The sequence below is a fragment of the Pelophylax lessonae genome, assembly GCF_965119305.1.
Source record: "Pelophylax lessonae genome assembly, chromosome: 1".
Taxonomy (NCBI): Eukaryota; Metazoa; Chordata; class Amphibia; order Anura; family Ranidae; genus Pelophylax; species Pelophylax lessonae.
The window spans coordinates 610,392,408-610,408,492 of NC_138768.1; the positions used below are offsets into that span (position 1 = coordinate 610,392,408).

General features: G+C 40.9%; 1 protein-coding gene across 1 annotated transcript in view; it reads right to left on the reverse strand.

Annotated features, from left to right (window-relative positions):
• ETNPPL (ethanolamine-phosphate phospho-lyase) overlaps positions 1 to 16,085 on the reverse strand; it is a 61,693-nt gene that overhangs the window by 19,162 nt on the left and 26,446 nt on the right. The window contains exons 6-8 of the mRNA XM_082247586.1: positions 15,738 to 15,854; positions 5,780 to 5,862; positions 529 to 754 (exon numbers count right to left, since the gene is read on the reverse strand). Of these exons, the coding sequence (XP_082103712.1) occupies positions 529 to 754; positions 5,780 to 5,862; positions 15,738 to 15,854 (426 nt within the window). The remainder of the gene's footprint in view (positions 1 to 528; positions 755 to 5,779; positions 5,863 to 15,737; positions 15,855 to 16,085) is intronic.

Consider the following 16,085-nt stretch of genomic DNA (forward strand, 5'->3'; position numbering starts at 1 on the left):
TAACAAGGCCTTAGATGCAATGGTTAGTATATCTAAAGCTGTTGTGCCCCAAGCAGTCTTCGATGAACATGAAAAGTTACATTCCATCTTATTCATTACAATGAACTATAAAAAAATGGTTGTTCTTTGCAAACCACTTAGCAGTATTCTGTATATTAATTTAAACAGCCCAGATTAACTTTAATAGAGGATAAGAATTGCTTTTAACATGCAAAAAATATTTTTAATGGTACAGTTAGTTCTGACAATTTGAACGATTTTCAGGTTCAACATTTTCCAGGGACATGTTTCAAAACTGGAGAATGTCTTTGGAAATCAAAGACAGTAGGCAAGTGTATACCTTTGTATGGATTTGGGCTAGCACATGCTAGATTTATTATTATTGATTAATATTACTACTACTGCTCTTTAAGATTGTAATAATCAATTTTGATGGTTTAGAGCAGAGATGCTGTTTGATTGGTCAAACACAGACAGTGATGTCATGTATAACTGAATATATTTGTAATTAACTTAACATGCTCTTACTGTGTTAAAATACTCCAGTCCAGTAGCTCCAAAGGCTTCTGCAATTTCTCTGGTTGTGACAACACAAGACAAGGGATGTCCATTGCCGATAGGTTTTCCCATGGTTACAATGTCTGGCACAAAATGTTCACCTTGCAGTTGGAAACTCCAGAAGTGTTTTCCTACCCGGCCAAATCCAACCTGCACTTCATCTGCTATGAAAACTCCACCTGCCTCATGTATATACCTGAAACAAAGGAATAATTGAACAATCGAACATACAAAGGAAATATGGAAAGCTGATATTTCAAAGAAAGTGATTTCTAAAATGTATCTCATCCAAAACCTTTACTATTTTTTGTTTTGGATTATGGTATTCTTTTAAGTTGTTGCTGTGTGTGTGTCCCACTGGGTAGACTTTCATTCACTTCCTGTCCCATAAACACAACAGGAAGGAAGAGAAAATCTCTCCAAAGTTAGAACAATTCTCATAGACAGTTGCCATTACACTGTCCACATTTGAAGATTGTCCATCTACTCCTGTTCGGGTGACTCAAATGGTCAACGGAACACTTAAAGAATGTGTCCCATTGGGGACTCAGATGCAATAAAAACTGGATAAAGGATCCAACCTTTACCTACACTATAAAAAAAAATCAATATTTTTAGATGCACTTTAAAATGTCATAGCCAAAGTGATACTGAGACAGATGTGGCAAACAAAACGTACATGCAAAGTTATGTGCAGGGTCAGATCAAACTGCGTTTTTCCTTTCTGATAATTTTTAGTGCAGGGTCAGATCAAACTGCGTTTTTCCTTTCTGATAATTTTTAGTGCAGGGTCAGATCAAACTGCGTTTTTCCTTTCTGATAATTTTTAGCAATGACAAAGTAAATTTAAAAAGTAAAAAACATCTTCTGTAGCATCTCAGGCTTTTCTATAACACAAAGGTCTTGCTTCACATTTTAAAAATATATTAAAAATATTAAGATCATTTTTTCATACACTAAAATATACCTATACACAGAAGATTTTGGACTGAAATATTTTTATGGTAGCATACATTTTTAAATATGTTAAGCATCATTTTTTTGTGTCAAAACCTTTGATTGTCGTTTTTGCTACTGATTACCTAAAATTTAAAGTTGAACAGATCCTAACACATCAGAATCAATAATTTCTTCCTACCAGGTGTTATATTTCATGAACAAAAGTGCCAAAGGGTAGAGTGAGCTTTCTTTAACATTCAGTGAAATGTTTTTTTTTTTTTCCAGGTTACCTGCAAATTCATTTTTTTTTTTTAATTAAAGCGGTTCTTTGCCTTGTTTAAGAAATAAAAGTCAGCGGCTACAAATACTGTAGCTGCTGACTTGTAATAAAAGGACACTTACCTGTCCAGGGGTTCAGCCCTGTCCTCACCCAAACCGGTTCTTCATCTTCACCAGGTTTTAGATCCCTGGCATGTTTACTGTGGGCAGCAGGCTGTGATTCCTTGCAGCTTTTTGCTAGTTTTGCACAAAGCAGCCCTGATCCTCCTCTTCTTGGGCCCCCGGTGAGTACCTCTATAGAAAGGTGCTTTCATTGGGGACACAGACGGGGCATTTGGGCCTCCCTCATCACAGCATTTGATTGAAATATTAATCTGCCCAGTGAGGAGGGAGACATTGGCGAGAGCAGCTGCTTTCATGCACATGGCTGGATTGGGATCAAGCTCAGGTATTTATGGGGGGGGGGGGGGGGGATTCAGCAGCACAGTAGGTTATTTACCTTAATGCATGGAATGCATTAAGGTTAAAAACCTTAAGGCTTTGGAACCACTTTAATTGGGGAAGGGACAGAACCTACAGAAGTTTTATGGTTTACGGCCTCATTGAGTTTTATGGTTTATGACCTCATTGGGAGATTTCCCATCACTTCCTGTTACAGTGACAATATTGTCACCAGACATAAACTGAGAAATCTGCTTCAAGGGAAACATGGAGCATTAGAGCACCGGCAGGAATTATAGTCTTTCTACTAAAAAAAATACTTTTCTGTCTGTGTCCCTGTTTTCCTTACTCCCTGTCCTTTTAAATGTTGACACAAGGAGAGAACGCAAGGAAAAATCTCCACAGTAGAATCCCAGACAGCAGTAAAAACCTTAAAGAGATTGTAACTCTTCTCTACTCTGTTCAAAACAAAAAAAAAAAGTGGAGGAGGCAGGAGGGGCTGACTGAGCCAACTGCCGGTCCAGTCATCCGGGTGGATCCCGACCATATTGTCTTTACAGAGCCTGGACCAGCTCTGTGACGTCGGATGAAAACAGGTTACAGGAGTGCAGAATGAACTGCACTCCTGTGATCCATATGGAAAATATAGCCAGAAAAGCATTACTATACTTCTCCTTTAAATGGTAAACAATCTAATTAAACAACAATTGAAGTGCAGTATCTTACAGCAACCAATTAGGGTTCAAATTATTGTCGTTAAACCACTAAAATACAAATTCTATTTGGTAGCGGTGTTCGTGATATATAAGGAAATTTGTCAGTGCTGGGCCCCTCAGAATTTTAATTGGCATGAAGGCTGTCCACAAGGTTTAGGAGTGTGTCTATGGGAATGTTTGACCATTCTTCCAGAAGTGCATTTGTGAGGTCAGGTACTGATGTTGGACTGGCTCGCAGTCTCTGCTTTTGCTTTGTGCACAGTCATGTTGGAACAGGAAGAGACCATCCCCAAACTGTTACCACAAAGTTGGGAGCATGAAATTGTCCAAAACGTCTGGGTATGCTGACGCCTTAAGAGTTCCCTTCACTGGAACTAAGGGGCCAAGCCCAAACCCTGAAAAACAACCCCACACCATAATCCCTCCACCAAATGATTTGGACCAGTGCACAAAGCAAGGTCCATAAGGACATGGATTAGTGAGTTTGGGCTAGAGGAACTTCACTGAGTCCTGACCTCAACCCGAAAGAACACCTTTGGGATGAATTAGAGCAGGGACTGCAAGCCAGGTCTTCTCGTCTACATCAGTTGATTACCTCACAAATGCGCTTGTGGAACAATGGCCAAACATTCCCATAGATACACTCCTAAATCTTGTGGACAGCCTTCCCAAAAGAGTTAAAGCTGTTATAGCTGCAAAGGGTGGGCCAACTCAATATTGAACCCTATGGACTAAGACTGGGATGCCATTTACAGTTCATGTGCGTGTAAAAGGAAAGCGTTCCAATACTTTTGACAAATATTGTATATATATATATATATACACAAACCCAAATCCAAAAAAGTTGGGACACTGTACAAATTGTGAGTAAAAAAGGAATGGACTAATTTACAAATCTCATAAACTTATATTTTATTCACAATATAATATAGATAACATATCAAATGTTGAAAGTGAGAAATTTTGAAATGTCATGCCAAATATTGGCTCATTTTGGATTTCATGAGAGCTACACATTCCAAAAAAGTTGGGACAGGTAGCAATAAGAGGCAGGAAAAGTTAAGTGTACATATAAGGAACAGCTGGAGGACCAATTTGCAACTTATTAGGTCAATTGGCAACATGATTGGGTAAAAAAAGAGCCTCTCAGAGTGGCAGTGTCCCTCAGAAGTCAAGATGGGCAGAGGATCACCAATTCCCCAATGCTAGTGGAGCAATATCAGAAAGGAGTTTCTCAGAGAAAAATTGCAAAGAGTTTGAAGTTATCATCATCTACAGTGCATAATATCATCCAAAGATTCAGAGAATCTGGAACAATCTCTGTGCATAAGGGTCAAGGCCGGAAAACCATACTGGATGCCTGTGATCTTCGGGCCCTTAGACGGCACTGCATCACATACAGGAATGCTACTGTAATGGAAATCACAACATGGGCTCAGGAATACTTCCAGAAAACATTGTCGGTGAACACAATCCACCGTGCCATTCGCCGTTGCCAGCTAAAACTCTATAGGCCAAAAAAAAAAAAAAAAAAAAGCCATATCTAAACCTGATCCAGAAGCACAGGCATTTTCTCTGGGCCAAGGCTCATTTAAAATGGACTGTGGCAAAGTGGAAAACAATTCTGTGATCAGACGAATCAAAATTTGAAGTTCTTTTTGGAAAACCGGGACGCCATGTCATCCGGACTAAAGAGGACAAGAACAACCCAAGTTGTTATCAGCGCTCAGTTCAGAAGCCTGAATCTCTGGTGGTATGGGGTTGCATGAGTGCGTGTGGCATGGGCAGCTTACACATCTGGAAAGGCCCCATCAATGCTGAAAGGTATATCCAAGTTCTAGAACAACATATGCTCCCATCCAGATGTCTTCTCTATCAGGGAAGACCTTGCATTTTCCAACATGACAATGCCAGACCACATACTGCATCAATTACAACATCATGGCTGCGTAGAAGAAGGATTTGGGTACTGAAATGGCCAGCCTGCAGTCCAGATCTTTCACCCATAGAAAACATTTGGCGCATCATAAAGAGAAAGATGCGACAAAGAAGACCTAAGACAGTTGAGCAATTAGAAGCCTGTATTTAACAAGAATGGGACAACATTCCTATTCCTAAACTTCAGCAACTTGTCTCCTCAGTCCCCAGACGTTTGCAGACTGTTATAAAAAGAAGAGGAGATGCCACACAGTGGTAAACATGGCCTTGTCCCAACCTTTTTGAGATGTGTTGATGCCATAAAATTTAAAATTAACTTATTTTTTTTCTTAAAATGATACATTTTCTCAGTTTAAACATTTGATATGTCATCTATGTTGTATTCTGAATAAAATATTGAAATTTGAAACTTCCACATCATTGCATTCTGTTTTTATTCACAATTTGTACAGTGTCCCAACTTTTTTGGAATCGGGTTTGTATATATATATATATATATATATATATACACACACATATACATATATATATACACACACACACACACACATAGTATATATATATAGTCACAAGAGAAAGTAATGATAAGCTTCGTGTCACAGTACATACCTACCACTCCCATCAACATATCCTGATACATGCAAACCAGTAAAGCTGAAATTTCCTTATTATATTCAAAATGATGATAACTAATCAATAATATTTCCATGCCTTCAGTGACATTGAGCTCTTAGTGTAATCAGAATTGTAAAATCTCTCTGTTATATGTCATGAAATTTTAATTTTTTTTTTCTTTACAATACATACTCTAAGCACAATAGCCTATTACCAATATAAAACATTGATGACACTGTACGATTTTAAAAGCATTGGTACAAGAGACATACAATGATTTATTTTTTACATACTCTGCCACTTTCTGGAAGTACCCAGGTGGTGGGATAATTTGACCTCCACAGCTCTGCATGGATTCAGCAATGAAGGCAGCAATCTATGTAAGAGAAGAGGACATCATGGATGTGATCTATCTTCTACATTCTGTAAATAGGTTTTCTTCCAGGGTTTGCAGCCTTATTTTTTAGAACACTGATTAACAATTCTTTCAAACAACCAAAAATTAATCATCACATTGTGCTAAATTAGTAAGCACTGGTGGTTAGTTTTAAATAACCTCAAGCTTTAAAGGTTTTCAAGCTAAGAACATAGGAAACACATTAAAATATTGCCTTTAAACACTTTAAATGGCTTCGGTCACTTGTCATCAATCTGGAGATCTCCATAGATTGTACAATAAAAATCATTTGGTTATTGTTTGAAAGCAGACATCATAAAGTGTATACCAGGGCAAAAACAAAAACACATTCATTATATCTCTACAATACACTCCTGTGTTCCCAAGTTTTATCCCTTGAACACTTCTAGGTTGTAGTAATGGATCTGTCTGTACATACACTTTAACCTTAATCACAACTAAATATCATCAGGAGCAGAGCTTTTCTTAGAACTGGGAAATAAAAGTCAAGTTATTTAGAATAAAGAGGTTATAAATAATACAATAGTATAAAATAATCTTCTGGATAGTTAAAGAAATGCACATGTTATCAATAAAATAACAGGGCTAGCTGTACTGAAAGAAGTACATTGCTCAAAAAAATGAAAGGAACACTTTTTAATCAGAATATAGCATTAAGTCAAGTAAACTCCTGGGACATTGATCTGGTCAGTTAAGTAGCAGAGGGGTTTGTTATTCAGTTTCAGCAGCCTTATTGTTAATGAAATTAACAACAGGTGCACTAGATGGGCAACAATGAGACGACGTTCAAAACAGGAATGATTTTACAGGTGGGGGCCACTGATATTTTTTTCCCTTCTCATCTTTTCTGACTGTTTTTCACTAGTTTTGCATTTGGCCAGAGTCAGTGTCACTACTGGTAGCATGAGACGATACCTGGACCCTTTAGAGGTTGCACAGGCAGTCCAACTCCTCCAGGATGGCACATCAATATGTGCCATTGCCAGAAGGTTTGCTGTGTCTCTGAGCACAGTCTCAAGAGCATTGGGGAGATTCCAGGAGACAAGCAGTTACTCTAGGAGAGCTTGACAGGGCTGTAGAAGGTCCTTAATCCATCAGCAGGACCGGTATCTGCTCCTTTGCGCAAGGAGGAACAGGATGAGCACTGCCAGAGCCCTACAAAATTACCTCCAGCAGGCCACTGTTGTGAATGTCTGACCAAACAATCAGAAACAGACTTCATGAGGGTTGCCTAAGGACCCAACGTCCTCTAGTGGGCCCCGTGCTCACCATGGAGCTTGATTGGCATTTTCCATTGAACACCAGAATTTGCAGGTCCGCCACTGGCGCCCTGTGCTTTTCAAATATAAGAGGAGGTTCACCCTGAGCACATGTGACAGACGTAAAAGGGTCTGGAGAAGCTGTGGAGAACATTATGCTGCCTGTAACATTGTTCAGCATGACCGGTTTGGTGGTGGGTCAGTGATGGTCTGGGGAGGCATATCCACGGAGGGACGCACAGTTCTCTACAGGCTAGACAATGGCACCCTGACTGCCATTAGGTATTGGGATAAAATCCTTGGACCCATTGTCAGACCCTACAGTAGTGCAGTGGGTCCAGGGTTCCATCTGGTTCATGACAATGCCCAGCCTCATGTGGGGAGAGTATGCAGCCAGTTCCTGGAGGATGAAGGAATTGATACCATTGAAAGGCCTCCCCACTCGCCAGAACTAAATCCAATAGAACACCTCTGGGACAATATGTTTTCGTCTATCTGACGCTGTCAGGTTGCACCTCAGACTGTTCAGGAGCTCAGTTATGCCCTGGTCCAGATCTGGGAGGAAATACCCCAGGACACAATCCGTCGTCTTATAAGGAGCAGGCCCTGACGTTGTCAGACATGCATACAAGCATGTGGGGCCATACAAACTACTTAGTACTTAGTGTAGTGAGTGCTACTAAGCCCATCAGTAGTGCTGAAAGAACACAACATAATAGAACCTGATTGGCTGTCCTGCTTGTTGTGTTGGCTGATATCTCTGCATAAGGTGCCCATGATGTCCAGATGCTGGTGGAAGAAAGTACAGCAATTACTTTGGGTGGCTGCAGCCCAGTCATATAGTGGACCCTTAGAATTAACTTTAGGAACCGCAAGGCGGTGCGCTGGAGCCTTCTACCATTGTTGGTTTTTAGGGAACTAGGCATAGCTCTTATGGCTAGATAATTACTGTTTGAAAGTGTGCTATCATTGATCTGGATGTGTTGGAAGAAGTACTTCACCTAAAGTTGGTCAAAGCAATTCCACTATGGGATAGGCAAACAAATGCCCACAGACTTTTAATGTCAGGATAAGAGCAAAGCTGTAAACTGCCTGCAGCTTGAAGAGACTCCCCAATAAATCTTATACCAGAAGCTGGCATCAGATAAGGGTGAATGTCCACCTGGTAGAAAAAAAATTGAACACCATCCGTGATACCCTCCCTTCCCCTGCACCAACATCTAAATTCCTCAGACAGGCCCCTGGAGCCCACCTCCTCAAGAGGACATGCCCTGAAAGCCCAACCCAAAAATTCTAGTGCAGATGGAAAAAGCACAACAAACCGCACCCAAATGCTCCCGCAGCAAGTGCACTAATCTGGCTACAATCATCTCAAGCCCCTGGTAGAATACAGGGAAAGTGAGAATAGAAGCCTAGATGGCAGCCTTGCTGATCTGTGAAAAAAGTAGTCTGCAGCCAATAGCTCAGGACACACAGATTTAGTAGAGCGCATCTTGTCAGGACAAGATGGAACCTGAACCCTAGTCCATGGAGTTTGTTTATGGTCTGCTGAGTCGACTTGACACGATGAAGCTAAAAATCTATAGATCTGTACTGGGTCCATCTTGAAAAACTAGACGAAAGTAAAGGCTGAGAGATAAACTTTCATCCCGACCACATCCAACCAAAAGACGGAAACTTCCTTTGGGTGAACTGAAGGCAGACCAAAAAACTGAAAAAGGATGTCCTGTTTTAGGAGACAGATAGAAACCTCCCCAAGCAAGATAGAGAACTGGGTTCTAACATCCTTGTCTTATATAAAACCCGTGAAGGGTTCCATGCCTGACAAGGCCACCATTACTGGATATGCAGAGGCCACAAGTGGAGAAAAGACGCTTTTTAACATGTAGAAAGAGAAAAAAGACCTTGCAATCTGTACAATAATGCTTCTGCTGGTAATGACAGGTGTTCAATTTCAGCCACACCTGCCATTGACCTGGGCTGTCTCAAAGAGAACCTGTCCCTGGAAGGCCATGCAGGCTACTTCTTCCTAGAAGTGAAAGTGGATAGTAATGCGCTTCAATAGTAAACCAACAATATTAATGTGTAAAACAAACAAATCTTGTAGGTGCAAAAATAGTGCACAAAATTGGAGGACTTCAGAATCATGTGTAAACAAAATACAGTGTAAAAAAAGAAAGAAAAGGACTAATAAATGACAGCGCGACCAGCTCCTGCCGACACGTTTCCACACAAGGGGTCGTCTACTGGGACTGGAGCAGCGCTGGTCGCGCTGTCATTTTGTCACGATACCGTTCTGCAGACGGCCGTGACGTTCTTCAGCTTGTTGCATCTTTTTAACTTGGATTGCTGTAAGTGTATTTGCCTTTATTAAATTTGGTTTTAAAGGATAATGCATTATTAGTCCTTTTCTTTCTTTTGGGAATGCATCTTTGGGCCATTTCATCTTGAGCCGCACCAAGTTTTTTTCTGGATGCTGTGGGTGGATGTGATCTGGAGGATCCTCAAGGAGAGTGCTCCACCTCTTCAGTCCTGCTAACACGGGATCATCTACCTACTTTGCTTGAAGTTTTTACCTCCATTATCTCTGGTAAGAGTCCATCTTTATCACTGGGCGTTATTTTATTATCACATTGTCAAGTTTATTTGGAGGCTCTGTTTTGTCTAACACAGGGTAAGAGGCCATTCACTACGTTGGAATTTGAACACAGCCACCATCTAAATGTGGACTCGCCACTGAACATATTATTTGCACATGTTTGATTATGGACTTTAATTGATAAACTGTATTTTGTTTACACATGATTCTGAAGTCCTCCAATTTTGTGCACTATTTTTGCACCTACAAGATTTGATTGTTTTACACATTAATATTGTTGGTTTACTATTGAAGCGCATTACTATCCACTTTCACTTCATTTACATATTTTTCTAGTGCTGCTTCTACTTATTGAGTTGCGCACCTTTTTTTTTTGACTTTTCATTACTTCTTCCTAGAGCCTGCTCTGGTTTCTTACCTGGCTCCTCTGGTTCTTCTCCACTCATGGTAAACTTACCTACTTTAAAGGAAAGGCCAGCAGGGGCAAAGCCTCAGGCTACACATTAAGTGCCAGCTTATCCTCTCTGTTCTTCCTTGCCAGCAGCATAAGTTGGCCTGCCTTATGCTGAGGAAGGCTTTATGCAGTTGGTAGCAACAGTATTGGAATGCAGCTTGAGGTATTCGCAATAACTTGGATATGGTAACTTCACTCAGGTCCTCAGCAATCCTTTGTGGTTATGAATAGTGGGCAGGAGAGCTTCTGTCTACCTCTTTAAGGCAATCTTGACACACTCTTAATCTTCTAAAGGCAACTTCACCCAGGGCTCACAGTAATCCTTTGCAGCTATTAATAGATGTGCTTGTGTCACCCTTTTTAAGGCAATATTGACACATTTTGTGCTTTGTAAATGCAGCTTCATGCAGGATTCACAGCAATTTTTGCAGCTAAGCATAGTGGGACGGAGAGCTCCTCTTTAAGGCAGTCCTGACACCTTGGATTGAATTTCTGGTGCTCCTCTCACACATCTTTCTGTCAGTGGGACAAGCTTAGCCCCTTAGCCATGGGAGAGGCCAGTTAGCACCTGAATGCACTCTTTTAGCAGCAAAATACCTACCCAGTCCATTGACCCTTACATATAGGAACCTTGTGGATCTTTGTTATGCAGTGAGCTCATAGTGCAGGGCAGCTGGAACACTGACATTCAGTCAGGTATAATAATAATGCCACACTGAGACATGAGCAAGGGCATATCTATCTGCTAGGTAGCAGGGTTTGCAGCTATGAGTGTGCTGGCATGCAGTTATATCCTGTGAATGCCCTATCTGTAAGCCACTGGATCTTTAAACCCATGTTTCTCAACTCTTCTGCCTGCCTCCCACTCCTGGTAACCTTCTCACCTTGCCCACTTTCAAAATGGCTTCCAGGCAGTCATGCCTAGCTCTAAGAATGCCACTGGGGGAGTACTTGCCCAAACCATAGATGGCCCCCATGTGAGCTCTATCCACTTCACATGTTCAGCATAATGCATCATTCTCTGAATGTAGACACTTAGCTAAGCCTAATATGGAATGAAAAGGCAGTTAAACATGATCTAACCACTTTCTCTGTATCATGTATTTGTGGCCGATAAAGGCCAACCCATTCAACAGTTTATTATTTCAGATCCAGATGGTCAACAGAATTTTGAACAATCCTCTTCAGTTAGGGTCTTAATCACAAATGTCATTCAGTTATAGGTAGAGTTATTCTACACTTGCGGCTGGGGGGGAGGGTTGAAACATGCGGTTCAGCTATATTCTTGATGCTCCCCCAATTGCTTCCCCTAAGTTGCAAGATTCGTTTTATGGGGGGTATACACATGCCATGGCCATGATGCTTTGCATTGTGGCATGGCGAAAATGATCCCCGCTGTTGTGTTTGGTGGGCAGTACTGGCTGCCAAACACGACTTGTTCAAGGCATGCAATAAGAACGCTATGCGCAATGATGTGGGCTTTTAAGAGTTAAAAAAGGTGGTGAAGAGGCGGCATAACACTTCCTCACCACCTGTAAAATGTCCTCTGAAGAAAGATCAACCACGGATCACTCTTTCAAATGTAAATGAGCCCTTTTGCTTTTTACACACTACATAAAGTGTCCCTTTAAAACTGATTTTTTTCTCTATGAACATTTTGCATCAGAGAAGGAGCAGCTAGTATTTTCTTGCATCACAAAGTTGATCAACAAAGTGTGTATGTAGTACAATAAATCTTATATACACTATATTCCAAGAGAGGCATGGGAGGGTTTCCAAGGTAGCTGAGATCACTAGTCTTTATGACAGCCTGTTCAGCAACTGGGCATTGCCATCAAAACCTAAAATATGCAAGAAGGAAAAGAAAGGGAGAAAGAAAACTGCCCATTAGTAAGGACTTTGATCATGGCCCGATATGAAGGTTGTACTAAAAAAAGAGGTATGAATTACAGAGTACGCACGCTCTAAAGATATGAATAGCAAAGCACAATAACAGCATAATAATAACATAATCCAGAGTATGAATGCAGCGTTTCTTGTTGTTTCATAATCACGCCTTTGTTTGTAAACTGAATGTCAGTCTTTCTTCCTACATGACAAAAGCTGTTTATAAGGCAGAAAGAACAATTCACACATCAAATCATCCATCCCTGCTCCCATTTTCTGGATGAAGTAATGCTTCACAGCACCAGCATTTCTCAGTAGTTTTTTTCTAATCAAAGACCAGCCATCCTCTACAGACATTGGGAGTAATGTAATACTGGGCAGCATAAAACAACAGCGACAAGATATTAAAGAACAAAGGCTCCTGTATGGAAGTTTAAACAAGTGTCAAATTCAGCTACTATGTGATGCAAAAGCCTCATAAAGTAAATTAAAAAATGTTTTTAACTCCCCTGACTGAGCCAAATCCTCCTTTGTGTCTCACATGCTTACCCTTCCAGGCACTGCAGCTCACAGTGGGAGAGTCTCGGCAGCAAAGGAAGTGCTGTCCATCCTGAAAGTATTGGTCAGGGTGAGGTTTGGCCAGCTACTGATTGACAATCTGCAGATTGTGACTGCAGTGACAATTCTGCCCCCTGCAATATTTTCACATTTCACTGTAGTGCAAGCAGGCATGGCCTATAGAAGAGAGGCACATTTGCACTGAATTCAGGAGCAGTGCAGTACAGTCCCAGGAAGATGCATTAGGCGGATTTCGCCTCCAGGATCAATAGGTATTTGTGGGACTATGCAGGGAGGATAGGAAAACTGGAAGTGCAGATTAACTTATAATTAGGTGTTGCTGAACATATATTTTCAATGGGAGGCCATAGTTTTGCTTAATGGCTACAGGATGGCCCTCCTGTACTGGGCCCCATCAGTTCAACAGGGGTGCTCAGTCACCTGACCAGCAGGAGGGCCAGGTGCACTGGCATATTGCTGAAACTGATCACTGTGTTTCCCCCTGCAGGGTAACTGGCATCTCCTCCTCTCCCTTCTGCCAGCTTTCATCTACTACAGGGGGAGCCACAGGGGTGATCAGTTCCAGCATTTGCTTCCCCCTTCACTCTGATCATCCCCCTTCCTTTTCTCTGCTCTAACCCCCCTGTCCATGTGTGCCCTCCCCCTAGTGCTTCTGGCTTCCCCACCTTTCCATCCCACTGGTTGCAGCTGCTGTGGGGGACAGGAAGATCAGGTTCAGGATGAAGAGTGTTCATTCCAGAAAGAAAGGGGATAGTAAATATGATGATGGATAGATATATTTACCAGCCCCTTGCTTTCCTGAATGAAGACTGAGTGATTGGGACTGATCATTACTGTGTTCATTCATAACTGAACTGTAGTAAACATTATTTACTATGCTTTTTCTTGAAAATGAACAGGAAACCTCTGTTGAAAGTGCTTCCTGTTCATTCACTTTCCAGTGCAGCTAAGGCTGCAGAGAAAGGGACTAAAGATATCCTCAATCCCTTTCTCGGTCTCAAACACAAAGCATTAGGGGTCTGTTTATACCCCTGATATTTTGCCTAAGCTCACCCAACAGGGCATTGCGCGTAGTTGCAGGGCACTTGCAGAGCAGTGCCATTTACTTGAATAGGTGCGTATAAAGGGGTAAAAATCCTGTCGTGTCCACAAAGTAAAGAATTATAGCTGAGCCATGTGTACACCACCAGCCACTGCAGCTAGAGTGGGTAGTGGTCGGGGAGGGGCGCTAAAAGCACAGGTCAACACATCATTAGGGTGAATATGTTTCTTTTGCCTTTTACAGGAGGCATCGACCGTAGGCTTGCCAGTCATCCACTGTCAGAGCTTGTTTGTAACTCTCCAAGCCTTTTATTTTCTGTACAGAATCTGTGTGAACAGTTGCAAGACATTGACATTATCGTTACAGTAAATGTTTTTTCAAGCCTATAAAGGTATGTAGATATTTTCTATGTGTTTTCATATTCTATAAATATTAAAGATCTAGTGCTACACAACCCATGATAACCACCTTCACTTGTAGGAAGTCATATGATGTCCTCGGGTTGACGGACACAGCTGCAGGAATCATCCAGGGATGAAATTTTCAGCTGCCAGTTCCCTTTAATTAATCAAGTGAATCGAGCAGCCATTAAAGCCATTGAAGATTTAGCTCTTGATCCCTGGACAGGTAAGTGTCCATATAATAAAATTCAGTAGCTACAGTATTTATACCTTTTGACTTTTTTATTTTGGGGGGGGGGGGGGGGGGGATCTGAGCTTCCCTTTATACCGAAAGTTCATTTGGGCTTTGAAGCTTTCTAAAATGATCGAATAAATAACGGTTAAGAAATTTTTGACAATAAAAGCCTGAGCTTTAAACACCCATATCAAATATTTAGTTGTTGACCTGGATGTCTGAATGATTTATATAAAACAGAGAAAAAAGAAATAACTGGAAAGTTATGTTTAAAAAAGCAATTTTGCAACATAAGAAGACAGAGGCAGGACTGTATGAACCATCCTAGTAACCAATGATTATTTTATTTTGTTCTCTAGAGCCAAAGACCTTGGCAATAAAAGTGTTATACTTAGGGGAGTAAAAGAGATCACAGGATATCCTCATGGTTTTTTTTAGATGTGTGGGACCTTTTCCTGTGTTAAGTATGCACGGAAAAATTTACAGTATGCCTTAGAGAGCAGTTCAAAAAGTAAATTCAGTTCCATTTTGCTTTTCAAACATTTCTGCAGAAATGGCCTGGCTTAGGGACAGGACACTGAACAATCCATTTGAAAAGACAAACCGGGAAAATAAGGTTTCTAGAAAATTAAAAACCTAACAACTGTACTTTCATTTTCTCCATCTGCCCATCCCCCACAGTTATTGCCTTTTGTTTCACTTGACCCTCCCTTCTAGATTGTAAGCTCTAACGAGCAGGGCCCTCTAATTCCTCCTGTATTGAATTGTATTGTAACTGTATTGTCTTCCCTCATATTGTAAAGCGCTGCACAAACTGTTGGCGCTATATAAATCCTGTATAATAATAATAATAAGTAAAGGTACATCTGTACTTGCAATTTTCTCTTGTAAAGTTCTACAAACAGTTAATTCCTGCCAGTAAAGTTCACCTATTGCAGCTCTCTGTGGTGTAGTGGCAACGATTCTGCACTGCTCCTGATTTTAGAGCAGAGTTGCCACTCTCATGTAGACTGTGCTTATTTGAATTACAGTGGAATGAAAAAAATATGTCAGGGATGTAACTATTAGCTTTGTCACTGCTGATTTACAGGCTTGTAGATTGACAATCAGTACCTGGCTATACTTAGCCCTGCCAAATGCTTTATTGATTGACAGCACTACCTCTATTGCTGAAATGCTCCCACTGTAAACTGCAGTGTCTGGGAAGAAATGCTGTGAGATACAAATGAAGGGGGATTTGGGTAACTCAGGGAAGGTAAAGGAAGTTTTATGTTTACTTCATGAGGCTTGTGCATCACATAGTACACACAGGAGCCTTTAGCTGTACTTTAATGGAACATGACATGTTTTAGCAAAGTGAAAGTTTTCACAACTAACCTGGCGATTATTTTGGTGAGCATCTCTGATGATGTTATTGACTTCCCCAGCGTATGCAGCTCCAGGGTCTGGATGATCTTCCCTGTATATTCCTCGGTATGTATCAGGTGATGGAGCCTGCAGCGTACAAATATTTTATTGAAAGCGTTGAAAAACAAATATACATAAAAAGCTGCTTACATTGGAACTAAACTCTCTTAATCAACATTAACTGTTTTTAATCCTTTTGCCACTAGTCTTAGTAAATATGTAGGAAAGTATATTACATTTTTAGGCAGGCGTTCCCCTTTAATATAGAGAGCAAGGGGGAGGTTGGGACTTTGAATGAGGTGGGTGAAGACACCTGGC